Genomic DNA, 14,088 nt, shown 5'->3' with positions numbered 1-14,088 from the left:
GATATCTCTTTTCCAGAAACTTGATTACTTTTGTTCAGCTGCTTATCAGTTAATAGCCTCTTGTAGAAACTATTTCTGCTAAGAAATTCTAGACTGATAGGAAGTGTAATACACTAGTCTTTGTCGTGATTTATGCCTGATCTTGAGTGCTGTAGAACTTCTGAGTAATTCAGGGTATGAAAAGAGGGTTGTTAGCTTGATCACTTACATGCCCAAACGACTCAACCTGCTTTGGTGGAGCCTCCTTCTAGGAGCCTGTGATATTCTCTAGGAATACAAAGATGTCAAAAACAAATATCCAGTCTTAAGTAAACCACAGCTTAATCATTATAAGTTGATGATGGTAATGTAGCTGATTGTGATAATTATCGTAAATAGCCATGAACAAAGCAGTGGGCTATGAACTGTGGGATAACTCAGCCCAGTGTATTTAGGAAAGTTTTCTCAAATGAGGTTATGTTGGTATGCTGAGTTTTGAATGACACTATGAATGGGCAGAAATGGACAAGGGCATTGTGAACAGAATTTCATGAGCAGGGTCAATTTAGTGCAGTGGGAATATAGGGTAGACATAACATGGGGCAATTACAGGGCCTGAAGAATGGTTGAAACCAGAGGGGGAAGATCTTTGTATGCTAGACCAAGGAGAACAAGGGTATCACAGACCCTAGGAGCTAACAAGTGGTGCCATGACAAGATGAGGAAGAGGGAGCTGGGGAAGAGTGCTCAGACAACAATGTGAAGCATGGACGGGACAAGAGAGAGATGTGAGCACCTGAACTAAGTTAGTGACACAGTAATACTTAGTAGGCAGGGATGAATTCAGACAGACAGGATAATGGGATTTTAGGTAAGTAGAAAATATAGTCAAATGAGCATAATACAATGTTCAATAAAGTACTAAATTGTATAAATTCAGGTGCCCAAATATATGGTACACATATGCTATGAATGATTAGGAATGGGTTTCTGGAAGGCTTTGGGTGATTTGAATAGGTAGAAGAGAATGGGCAGAGCTTGCCAGTGGGTCTTTATACTTTTTTTCTAAATTTTTTAATTTGAGGATGCTAGTTTGCAGCAGGGAGAGTGTTACTTTGGCGTCTTGTGGCTCAGGACTCAGAAGCTTAGAAGCATTCATGACTCTTTACTTGGCTATTGAAATGCTTGAAGTCAAAGCTCTCTTTATCCTGCTGTACATTAGTCACAAACAGAACTTCTCATACACTAGCCTGGGGCTAGGCCTGGTCACTGGTGGTGGGTGGGTTTGCCTTGTCCTGCCAGCAGCAGGAGCCACTGGAGTAAAGCAGTTGCAGGCTCATAGCAACCAGTAGTTGAAGGTATGCAACAGAAAATTCATTTGTTGGTACACAGACTTAGGCAAATTACTTGAAGAATGAATAGAACATCCATGATTTTCTTATCTTGGAGTCACTATCGTGACTTCCATTTATTGTGCTGGAAATACATGGAAAGTCTACGTAATATTTCCAACTGTTACAGCCTTTATAAGTGTGATTTTATATACACAGAATATATATTAGATGGATATTATGAGTTAAAGCATCTAATGTTTTCCTTGCTTGTTTCTTCCTCCCTTCAAGTTTGGAGTAAGAACTTTATGTCTCATGAACTATTGTTTCTTTCTTTTTTGATCTTGCCTTAACAGTGTTTAATTCCAATTCTCATAGTAGTTATTTCTGCCATTCTAAGTTAATAGTAGAGGTATTCTCAAAGCCATGTTTTTGTAACATAACAAACAGCATCTTAGTGTATTGTTATATTTTCCTGAGAGTAACTCTTTATTACATGAGAAATCTAAACTTCTATCTGTAATCTTCATCTTTATAATTTTAGAGTTTTAAGGGAAGTTTAGTTTAGGTTTATGGAATAATACATGAACTATGTCTAGAATATCACTATTCTGAGGGGAGAAAATTACTATGAAGGGGTTTATCAGTATATTGCAATAAAGAATTCATTTGTTATAAGTTGTTTAAATTTAGAGATTATAAGACTAAGCCGAGAACACCTGTCAAACAAGAGGTGGTATGCTGAAACTTCACTTTCTCCAGCAGAGGTTTGGTGTTACTGCATACTGTCACCAAAACGGCGTCTGAGTTCAACTGAAAGGCCATTATCCTTCACACTAAATTATAAACTTCACTCAGTACTTGATACTTGAAGTTTAAGGATCTCAAGTTAAGTCTTTAGCAGTGGCATATATAGATTGTGAACCGACTCCTAGAAGGAGTTGAACCTGCCTTGCAGTGTTTTCTGAACAGGGCTATTGCTATTAAGCCAAATGCTTGATCCTATTCTGGTTGTTCCCCTGGAGGTCTCAGCAACTGGGCCAGGCCTGTCTGTGTACACAGGTGCGCCTCTCTCTTTCCCTTCCCTTTCTGAGAGGCTACCATTTGTCTGGATCCTCTCTTCCTTTTGTTGCTCTCTTTATTCATTTCAGAAGTGTATTCTGCCAGTTACTTGCTTCTAACTAGACGTGCCACTCATGAATTTTTGGAATGTCAGATTATTACAGGGATGAAAAGTATTATACATGTTAGAGTAGGAGTCTTAGTTATTCCTCTTAGAAAATGGATTCCTTTATGAAAGTTTTCATGCTAAATTTTAAACAGTTCTATAAAACTAATTCGTAGAAAGTATCATGCTACTGTTACAACAGGTATCTCATTAACTTTGTCCTATATATGAAGAAGAAAAGTGTGACATTTTATTGAGCAGTTTAGTGAAAATGAGTTCAGTCTGTTACTTAGTCTTTAAGATTCTCATGAAATAGTTAACTTTAATCTCAAAGGTTCAGATTTGTAATTTCATCAGGCCATTTCACATTTTGCTTTTGAATAATATCTTAAATCATATTTTTATAAGATCTTTTTTTCACTCAAAAGTTAAAATGTACTTTTTATAAAAGAAATCAGACTACTAGGCATATATAGTGGACCTGATTTTTAAATATAATTCTACAGCTTTTAAAAATTTTCACACTTGCCTTAATTTGAATGAGAAAGTCTATCCAACAGTTTTTAAAGTGTTGTTAATTTGATTATTTTGTGGTATCAACTTGGCATTTTTAATACAAGTTCTGTATTTCCTCCCATTTGTCTCTAGGATACTGCTATTGTTCATCCAGTTCCCATTCGGATGACTCCAAGCAAAATCCACATGCAGGAAATGGAACTTAAGAGAACTGGCAGTGGTAAGGATGCTGCTGCAGGCTTGTATTTTAGATTAGCACCAAACTAAAATACACAAGTAATTATTCTGTCAGGGTTCACATTTCTTTTCTAAATGCTTATTTTTTAACACAGTATTTTCCACAAGTATGCATATATATATATATATATGTGTGTGTGCTTGTATATCTATTTTAATGTTATAGTTTTAAAAAGGAAATTATTGAATTTATAAAGTTTTAAAATAAGGACATTTGGAAACTGACTTTTCTAATATCATGTGGGTTTTTATGATCACTGTGAATTTACTTTCAACTGAAGAGATGTAAGTTACAATAAATTTTGGCTTCAAAATTGTATGTTCTGCTTGAACTTCTGAAGCTTCTCCTCATTTGGATTACACATTTTAGTTAGGGTTTCTCAGAGGTAGATTTATTTTCCGTGTAAGTCAATTATCATAAATTACTTATTTTATAGCCATTTCTCTGGTGTTTTTGTTTAACTAATTGCCCTATAGGGATGAAATTAACAAAGTGTGAACATGCAAATTCACTTTTTCAGTATAGAGTATCTTCTGTTGTAGCAGAAAACAAAATTCTCTACCAATAGGTTTTTATTTGTTTTTATTAAAAATACTATTTTGTCTTATATCCCCTGGATTTACCTGCTGCTACTTTGAATACCTAAATAAAGTATTGTACTCCGCAGTTCATAAATTTATTAGTTCAAACACTTGTACTTTGTATTTTTACCTATTCTCTACTAGATCATACTAATCCCACTAGCCCATTACTTGTGAAAACTTCTGACCTTTCAGAAGAAAATAAGATAAATTCATCAGTGAAATTTGCTTCTGGAAATACTGTAGGTAAGTGAAAGATTGCATTACATCTTCCATTTGAAGTTTATTAAGTCTGGATTTAGAGTCTGAGTAACTCAAATGTATAGCTATTTAATATTATCTTCAATGAATAAAGTAGAGATTAGTTGACCTTCTTCAGTACTCTACCCTCTGTATGAATACATGGTTGCCCATTGCCACCTGAATGTGTTCAAGGTATGCCTTCCGTTTTGCCATCCCTTTCAGTTAGCCAGATTTTAATTTTAATGGACTCAATTAGCCAGAGTCCATTGCTCTTTCTCACTAGCTCCTTTCTTTTTCTCTTACGAGAAATTGTATATACTTTCATTCAGCCAGTGTTAATTGAATACTGTTGTCAGGCTCTGTTCTAGACACTGGGGGAATTCAGCAGTGAACAAAACAGAAAAAAAATTTTTTTGCCCTTATGGAGCTTACATCTGTAGGAGAGATAAGAGAAAAAGGAAAAAGAAAGTAACTCGTATCTTAGGAGGTAGTCAATGCTGAGATAAAAATAAAGCTGGAAAAGGGGAGAAGGAGTGATGTTTTAAATAAGATGGTCAAAGACAACCTTACCAAAAGGTGACATTTGAGTTAAAACTTGAAGGAGTTAAAACTTGAGGAATTTGGTTCCATGAATATCTGAAGGAAGGACATTTAGACAAAGGGACTAACAAATGTGAAACCCTGATTTAGGAAACATGCCTTCTACTGGAAAAAGCAAGCAAATACTGAAATAGAACTAGTTGGTGAATTTGGCAGGCAGAAGTAGCAAGTGGCACAGTACTAATTGGGGGTCAGTGTAAGACTGATGGAATGAGATGAAAAATTATTAGAAGGTTTTGATGGAGAAGTGACAAGGTCTGACCTTCCTTTTTTAAACAGGGTCACTCTAGTTGCTATATTGGTAATGGGCCAGAACAAGGCAAGAGACAAAGCAGGGGAAGACCATTTAGGAAATAGTTATAGTAACACAAGCAGGCGAAGATGGCTTGACCTTGGGCGTCAGTGGTAGAAGTGCAGAGCAGAGGTCAGATTCTGGCTTAAGCTAGGCTGCAGGAAAAGGCTACAAGATTTGCTTACCTATGTGATACAGGATCAAGAGAGAAAGGAGTTAGGAGTGATTCAAGGGATTTTGGCCTGAGCAATTAGGAATTGGGGAAGGCTGTGATAGGAGCAGGTTTGTTGAGGAAAAATAGTAGTTCAGCTTTGGGCATCTTAAGTTTGAGATTCCTATTAGAACATCCAAATGGAAATACGTTAGTTCCAGCACCCTTCTTGTACCAAATAAGTAATTCAGTGATTTGACAAGAAAAAGGAAAGAGATGCATTTGAAATGAAGCTAAACCAAATAATAAGTCCCCTCAATTTATAATTCTTGAAAGTCTGCTGTAGTAGTCCTCCAAATAGAGTTTCTATTTTAAAACTTCTTTATTATTTCATAACCATTACCTGTCTGGTATGCTCTGCTCCTTCACTTTTAGAAAACTGAAAATGATATTTCCTCATTAGTTTTCTTTAAAATATTTCTAATTTTTTCCTTAAAAATGACTTCTTTCATTACCAAAGTGATTCATACTTATTGTAGAAATATAATAAAATAAAATTTAAATTATTCATAGTCTCACTATTCTAATAATGGTCGTGATTAACATTCATTGTCAGCCTTAGTCTGTGTTCTGTGCATGTATTTTTATGTGACATGAAATGGTAACATATGTACTATATTACAATCTTCTATATTTCCTTGCCATTAAATATTAACTTTTCTAGATTGTAACATGTTCTGTGTATGTAGTAATTTGCTGTATAAATATGCCACAATTTATTGATTTATATATTAAATTTTACAGTTAATAGCACTAGGATGAATTGTTAACCTGTTAGCCAGTCCTTGAATACCTCTGATTTGAAATAGTAATTCAGTTATTATTTGTTTGGGGTACATAGGGTAAAAAGTAAAGAAATGGTTATTATTAAATAGACTATATCCCTTTAATCAGCAGATGGTTACAGTAGTTCAGACTCTTTTACTTCGGACCCAGAACAGATTGGGAACAATGTAACTCATCAAAGGTCAGTATTTCTGTCAATAAAAAGTTCATTAAAACATCTCATTACATTTTAATATTTAGAATTACTTAGAACCAAGTATAAATTATTCTTTTCTATTCAGTTCTTTGGTTCTCTGAAGGCTGTTGGGTTACTTAATGATTTATATAAAGGAAATAATTTTAATTTTTTCCAGCTTTAACAGGAAAACAAAAGGAACCCTTATTATCTTCATGGTATCCTATGCAAGAAGGTTCACAAAGAGCTGATAACTTCTTGTTAGTAGTAGTACCTACAGTCCTTTTAGTAGGTAAACATTGAAAGTCTGTTTCTGTAATAAATGTGCAGATTTCTGTTATAGCCTTATGGCAAGAAGCAAAAGAATTCTGTTTTAACACTCCATCTAGAACTACAGCTTAGTGTTGGCTGCCTCCTCACCCTGAAGATCTGCATTATGTAGAACTTTACAGGCACAAACAAAAAAGGAGTGGGAGAGGGTGAGGATGGCAAGGGATTTGTCTGCAAGGGCTTTATCATCCACTGAAAACTGTGTGCAAGACAGAAGCATCTTTTTTCCCTTGCTTTTTATATGTGGTGAGTAACGTTTTGCCACATGCCTAGAAAGATATAAAGAGAGACTAGTAATATAGAGTCTCTAAAAAACTTAAAGAGTCAAAGGGCTGCTACTTCATGTAATAGTTCTTGTGTTACTTAGAGGTCTCAGTCATCTTAGGTCTTATTCTACATTTTATCCCTTTAAGTGAGGGTCAGACTGCCAAAGTCCATGAGACTCTTTACAGAATTTAGAAGACATTGGTGGCAAATAAGTAAATCTCTAGGGCTAGTGGAGCAAAGGTATGTTGCCTCTAAAATAAGATGGCCTTTGTTGACACAGGAATCGGACCTCAAATAGTTGAGCCACATTCTCCCTCAATTTACCAAACATCAAACTTGAAATAAGTTAAAAGTTACCCATATCTGGGGAAATGACAGTCTCTTCAACAGATGGTGCTGGCAGGACTGGACAGCTACATGTAAGAGAATGAAACTGGATCACTGTCTAACCCCATACACAAAAGTAAATTCAAAATGGATCAAAGACCTGAATGTAAGTCATGAAACCATAAAACTCTTAGAAAAAACATAGGCAAAAATCTCTTGGATGTGAATATTAGCAACTTCTTCATGAATATCTCCCCGGGCAAGGAAAACAAAAGCAAAAATAAGCAAGTGGGACTATATCAAGTGGAAAAGCTTCTGTACAGCAAAGGACACCATCAATAGAACAAAAAGGTACCCTACAGTATGGAAGAATATATTCATAAATGACAGATCCGATAAAGGCTTGACATTCAAAATATATAAAGAGCTCACGCTCCTCAACAAACAAAAAGCAAATAATCCAATTAAAAAATGGGCAGAGGAGCTGAACAGACAGTTCTCCAAAGAAGAAATTCAGATGGCCAACAGACACATGAAAAAATGCTCCACATCGCTAGTTATCAGAGAAATGCAAATTAAAACCACAATGAGATATCACCTCACACCAGTGAGGATGGCCACCATCCAAAAAACAAACAACAACAAATGTTGGCAAGATTGCGGAGAAAGGGGAACCCTCCTACACTGCTTGTGGGAATGTAAATTAGTTCAACCATTGTAGAAAGCAATATGGAGGTTCCTCAAAATGCTCAAAATAGACTTACCATTTGACCCAGGAATTCCACTTCTAGGAATTTACCCTAAGGATGCAGCACTCCAGTTTGAAAAAGACAGATGCACCCCTATGTTTATCGCAGCACTATTTACAATAGCCAGGAAATGGAAGCAACCTAATTGTCCATTAGTAGATAATGGATAAAGAAGATGTGGTACATATACACAATGGAATATTATTCAGCCATAAGAAGAAAACAAATCCTATCATTTGCAACTACATGGATGGAACTAGAGGGTATTATGCTCAGTGAAATAAGCCAAGAGGAGAAAGACAAATACCAAATGATTTCACTCATCTGTGGAGTATAAGAACAAAAGAAAAACTGAAGGAACAAAACAGCAGCAGAATCACAGAAGCCAAGAAGGGACTAACAGTTACCAAAGGGAAAGAGACTGGGGAGAATGGGAGGGTAGGGAGGGATAAGGGCAGGGAAGAAGAAAGGTGGTATTATGATTAGCATGTATAATGTGGGGGTTGGGGGAAAGGGGAGGGCTTTGCAACACAGAGAAGACAAGTAGTGATTCTACAACATCTTACTATGCTGATGGGCAGTGACTGTAATGGGGTTTGTGGGGGGGGGGGGACTTGGGGTAGGGGAGAGCCTAGTAAACATAATGTTCTTCAAAAAATAAAAATAAATAAATAAATAAGTGAGTAAGTAAGTAAGTAAAAATATGTGAAACCAAAAAAAAAAGTTACCCATATCTGAAAGTAGAGTTTCTCTTTTTTGAAAATTGTTTTTCAGATTAATTTTATAATGAATGGGAAAAACTACATTAGGTTTGCAGTCTACTTGAATTCATATTAATTACTTTGTTTTCACGTTTGTTGAAATTTTTTTAAATGTATAATTATGCTTTATAAAAACAATTATTTGCCACATTAACCACTTGTTTTGTGCATATCATAAACATTACTATATTTATTTATTGTATTACTGGTGTACCTACTTGAGAAAATGTCACACCAATAAGATCCTTTGCTGCTTAACCAACTTTGAATGCTTAAAAAATAAAAGGCTCCAATATCAATAGTACAACCATCTATAACAGGGTGAATTTTGCAGGTCTCATTCGGGAGCATCACCTGATAACACTGCACCACCACCTCCCCCACCAAGGCCACAGCCCTCTCATTCTAGATCATCGTCTTTAGATATGAATCGGACCTTTACAGTTACCACAGGTAGGGTTAGAGAACCCCACAGTATTTATTATCATTTGATTGTAAAGTGAAAGACACAACATTTTGTTTAATTTTCTCTTAATATATCTTATTTTTTGCTGTTCATCTTAAGAAATTAATTGAATTTAAAAGTTAGCAGATGAGAGGACATTTTTTTTAAGGACTATCCAAAGTATATTTGAGTTCAAATGATAAAGGTGGGAAGCTGAGAGATGCTACAAGAAATTTTAAAAGAATGATATGGAGATAACAGGAAAGGAAAGCCAGTAAGTCTTAAATTAGCTTTACAAAAGAGAGAGTCATAGCTTACTCCAGGGTTTCAATTTTTATATAACTGGTCATATGGTTATTATGTTGTTCAGAAATAGAGAAGTTAGGACAGAGGGTGATATTCTGTTTCTGGACATGAGTTTGGAATGATGAGGAAAAGGAAATAACAGGCCATTGGGCTTATGGGCTAAGAATATTTGATGCATTATTTGAGAATCATTTATGTAGAAATGACAGAGTGAAGTATTAATTGAAAAGGGAAAACTTAGAGGTCTTCATATTTGATAGCTGAAGAACAGTCAGAAATGTGGGAAAACCAAGAATGTACAGTATCATGCAAAGAGAAGAGCATGTTGAGAGTGCAATAGAACAAGAGAAATGAGGTCTGAGAAAAGGCTGAGATTTCACAGCTAGAAAATTCCGTAAGAGAGTATGTACCTTCTAATACTTAGCAAACATTCTTAGAAATCATCATTTGATCACATTCCTCCAGCCTGTTTGTTCTGCTGGCAAAATAATTATGTATTTGCTAAAAAGAAGTCTTGTGTATTTACACAGGACAACAGGCTGGAGTTGTTACCCATCCTCCCGCAGTGCCTCCAAGACCACAGCCTTCGCAGGTAATTTTCCAATGTATTCATTGTTAAACACCAGTTATTACTGTCCCCATGACCAAGTTGTCAATTAGGTATTTGATTCTATCCTAGAATTATTATGAAGATCAGGAATGGACCTAACTGTCCTTCTTAAGGAGCATTTAATTCTGGGAAGCTAAGTCTTATTTTGGAAGATAAGAATTCCAATAATGACTCGAATTAGTTTTTGAAAGAACCTTAAAAGTGAACCAAGAGATAATATCTTGGAAAGAGTAATGGATTGGGAGTTAGGAGATAGCCATTTATGTCCTGGATCCAGCAGTGACTCCAAGTGACCTCAATGCCTCTCTAAAGCCATCTGTAAAGAAAGTGTTAAATGGCCTTTGCATCCCTACCAGGTTGATGGCATTTTGATCTGCATTAAAACTATTATATTCCAAAATAGATTTTGGATTATAACTAATAGTTTTATGTGACTGACTACCTTTTACATGATTGAATTTGGTTGATTTTTCTTATATTCTTATAATGTAACTGATTATTTGTGTTTAAAAAGACAGTTTCTTAATCATTGGAAGATACTAAAATTTGAATATTTCAGTATTTTATCTACAGTGCCAACAAATATACTTCAATTAGATTAAGGTGTGAAACCCAACAAATTGGTCTCATGACTCAAGAACCTGTCTAGTGGGGAAGGCAGACCTATAAACAACAATTACAATAGAAGGGCTGCAGCAGATATATTTATAAAGTGCTTTGGCACAGCTTCACTAGCTAATAAAGTCCGGTCAAAGGTGTAAGTAAATGAAGGAAGTAAGACTTAAGCAGAGATTTCAAAGATAAAATGGTATTTCTTGGTGAGAGGGAATTCCAACAAGAAGGAATGGCATCCACAAGCCATAGAGGTGTGAGGTGAGCCTGGCATATTCCTCAGGTAAAAGCAGGTTAGTTCAATACAACTGTAGTGGTGGGAAATGAAACTGAAGAGGTGAGGAAGGGGCAGAGCATCTCATGTATCATACTAAGAAGAATATAATTCTTATTGAACGTTAAGAATTTTTAAAGCGTAAGCACGGAAAAGACTTCATATTTTTTCCATAGCATCCTCTACTTTGTCATAAAATGTTTCGTACTGTATTTTAACTTCCTGTTCACTTATCTCTTATCCTGTACTAGACTGTGAGCTTTAGTAGGGCAGGAACTTATTTGTTTGTTCACTATTAGAATCATAGTACTTGGCTGAAGTAGATACTCAGTAAATGTGTTTTTAGATTGAAGATTTTAGAAGGATTGGTCTGGCAAAGGAGTGGAGGACAAATAGAAGGGAATACAGTAAAGTGTTGGGAGAATTCTTAGAGCATTGATTTTAACCAATTATTATGCAGTAACCCAGTTAAGAAAAAATAGATGAAGTAGAGAATCAGAGTAGAGCCAGACCCTCCCCTCTTCACAAGAATTTTGTGAAAGTATCTTTTTTATCGGAGATTTGTCTTGTCATCTAAATTTTTAGAGTATCTCAGCACTTCATTTACAGTTTTTTAGAGCTAAATGTCACTAGCTCACCTCCTTGAATTTAAGGATAGTAAAACAGCATCTTTATATTTTCAAAAAAAGTAAGCCTACTCTGTGACATGATGCAACAATAAAAATGTTTGTTCCTTTTTTAAACCATTGTATAGGCCCCTGGTCCCGCTGTGCATCGCCCAGTGGATGCTGATGGCCTAATAACTCACACCAGTACCTCACCTCAGCAGATACCAGAACAACCGAATTTTGCAGATTTCAGCCAATTTGAAGTATTTGCTGCATCAAATGTAAATGAAGAACAAGATGATGAAGCTGAGAAACATCTTGAGGTCTTGCCGGTCAGTTTTCAAGGGCTTATGTCATTTGCTGGGGATCTTCTGCCACATCATACTCATAAGCCTGTCTGTAAACACAGAAACGCCCCAAAAATGAGATATTAAAGGGGACATCTGTGAGTAATATCTGCTGCTGCTGCTTTTAGAGAATTTGTTCTCTGGGTCTGTGCTTCTCAGTTTTTATATTGGCCTTAGACACCTGCTGGTTGCAGAATAATGCTTACTAAGAATCATAATCTGGGTGGGGGTTAGCTGTCATGTGAAAAGACACTAGCACAACTGTCTGGTCCTGGCTGAAACCCTGGCAGGAGGGTGCATTTTACTGCTAAGCATCTGATTGTGATTTGGTGAAGATTTCCATGTCATAAGAGGCTGTGGTTACTATAGCTACACTCAGTTTGTATGAGACTAAGTCACTTTAGTTAGACTTACAGGCTACAGGATGCCAAAATTTAATCTTTGTAGACAGTGTTCCAAGAGACTATTTATTTCTAGTGGCAAGAACCTCTCTAGGGACCCCTGACCTCACTAAACATAAATGTGGGGATTGAGGGACCAGAGCAATTCTAAAATTCTCTGATTGTTTCAACCCATATTGAGCCTCTGACAGATCCATAAATCCATTTTTATTTGACTGGCATAATTTAGCTAAAGATTTCTTACAGACCTGATCCATGGGAAATTTTCTATTAGCCACTTCTTTGAATGTGTGACTTTCTGCCTAGCCCTGGGGCTAGTAAGGGGATGGGCTGCCCCTTCAGGAAGGCAGGAGGTGGGCCTGAGGTGCAGGTATGCACAGGGTGCTGGTACCCAGGCCCCTGGGGTAGGTGCACGCTCCCTACTTCCACCCACAAGGGCTTCCCCAAGTGGTGTCCCTGCTCCCTCAGAGACTCAGATTCCTTACTGTCAGAATGAATATTTTCTTAACTCTCTGATTTGTTACATACATATTTATGTGTAATTGTAATTATATAATTAGTAATGATAGTATGTTCATCTCTAGGTTGAAAAAGCTTCTGATCCTGCAAGTTCTCTTCGAGTTGCCAAAACAGATAGTAAAATAGAAGAGAAGACAGTTGCCTGTGCTCCCACCAATGTGGTATGCGAAGACTTTCATAAAAGTATTCATTTTTACATATAAAATGCTATATGAAATCACTAATATATCATAAGATTTTTAAAAATGACAAAATTTTTAGGAATACAGTTAGCTAGAGGTCATCTAACCCATCCCACTGCCTTTAACTGTAATACATGTGGTCTGTCTCAGAACAAGATCTATTTAAAAATTCTAAGAGATGAGAGCCTATCATTTATATTAGTGCTTGCCATGGGTTCTCACAGTTTATGTAGTTATTGTATTCCAAATATTGGTCAAATTCAGTTTCTTTTACTACAGTCTTAAATATAATAGGGAAAAAGTATCATTTGTCTAAAGTTAATGTTATACTCTGTGCACTTTTTCTTTCACTGTTTTAGAGATCATTTTTTCCCAACATTTTATTATAAAAATTCTTAAACATACAGAAAAATTGAGTTTTACATTGTATATCAATAAACCTACACCTTGATTGTACCATTGATATTTTACTAGGCTGCTTTGGTTTTTCTATCTATATCCTTCTTACCTGTTTTTTGTGTTTCAAAGTAAATTACAGATAAGAGTATACTTCTCTTGAGAGAAAAATTTAAGTAATTAAAAAAAATTGGGTTTTTTTTTCTGTTTATTATCCAGATATTCCCAATAATTACTAAAACATATATTGCTGAAGAAAATGCTTAAATTCTACTTGCTGGACACTTTCCTTTTACTATATTAAGTAGTCTGTGATTTTTAATAGTGAATTTTATTTTGTCACCCACAGCTACAAATTAAAAATTGTACTTAACCAAAGAAATGTCAGTTAACTCTTATTTTTATTTATTAGCAGGTCAAATCAGATTATGGCAAATATCAAAATACCATATTTGATTCTGTTGAGGACAGATTCTCAGTTTCCAACAAAATATCCACTCATTTTCAAGGGTTACAATTACTGTGCATCTTAGTGATAGTTCAGGAATTGCCTAGCTTTCCACTTATATATGAATTGCTTTACTCATTAAGATGGTATGTCTTAGTATTTTTGAGTAGGAAATAGTCATAATGGAGACTTCCTTTTATATTTATTAAATAGGTATATATTAAGCAATATGTATCATGCTTATGTTAAAACTGAATATTAGTCTTGAGTCAGATTCAGGCCTACAGGAGCTTATGTTACCCTTTTTAAAAAAGTTGTCTAATAGATACAGTTTGAATTGTGATGTCAACTAGGTATTCCTTTTCCTTGTTGCTGCAAATGTATGA

General features: G+C 35.6%; 1 protein-coding gene across 8 annotated transcripts in view; it reads left to right on the top strand.

Annotated features, from left to right (window-relative positions):
• Positions 1-14,088, top strand: part of REPS1 (RALBP1 associated Eps domain containing 1) — an 86,357-nt gene that overhangs the window by 68,833 nt on the left and 3,436 nt on the right. For 4 of the 8 annotated variants that reach the window (XR_012124277.1, XM_073219665.1, XM_073219662.1 and 1 more), the window contains 7 exons: positions 3,127-3,214; positions 3,958-4,059; positions 6,054-6,126; positions 8,889-9,007; positions 9,836-9,897; positions 11,556-11,741; positions 12,742-12,837. Coding sequence is in view for 7 of the 8 variants with exons in the window: in XM_073219665.1 (XP_073075766.1) it covers positions 3,127-3,214; positions 3,958-4,059; positions 6,054-6,126; positions 8,889-9,007; positions 9,836-9,897; positions 11,556-11,741; positions 12,742-12,837 (726 nt within the window). In the remaining variant the exon portion in view is untranslated. The remainder of the gene's footprint in view (positions 1-3,126; positions 3,215-3,957; positions 4,060-6,053; positions 6,127-8,888; positions 9,008-9,835; positions 9,898-11,555; positions 11,742-12,741; positions 12,838-14,088) is intronic. The other 4 variants (XM_073219666.1, XM_073219669.1, XM_073219664.1 and 1 more) reach the window with 1 other exon arrangement.

Source organism: Manis javanica, chromosome 13, assembly GCF_040802235.1.
Source record: "Manis javanica isolate MJ-LG chromosome 13, MJ_LKY, whole genome shotgun sequence".
NCBI classification, from domain to species: Eukaryota; Metazoa; Chordata; class Mammalia; order Pholidota; family Manidae; genus Manis; species Manis javanica.
Note: the sequence above shows the minus strand (reverse complement) of the source record. Positions and strands in the feature narration are given on the sequence as shown.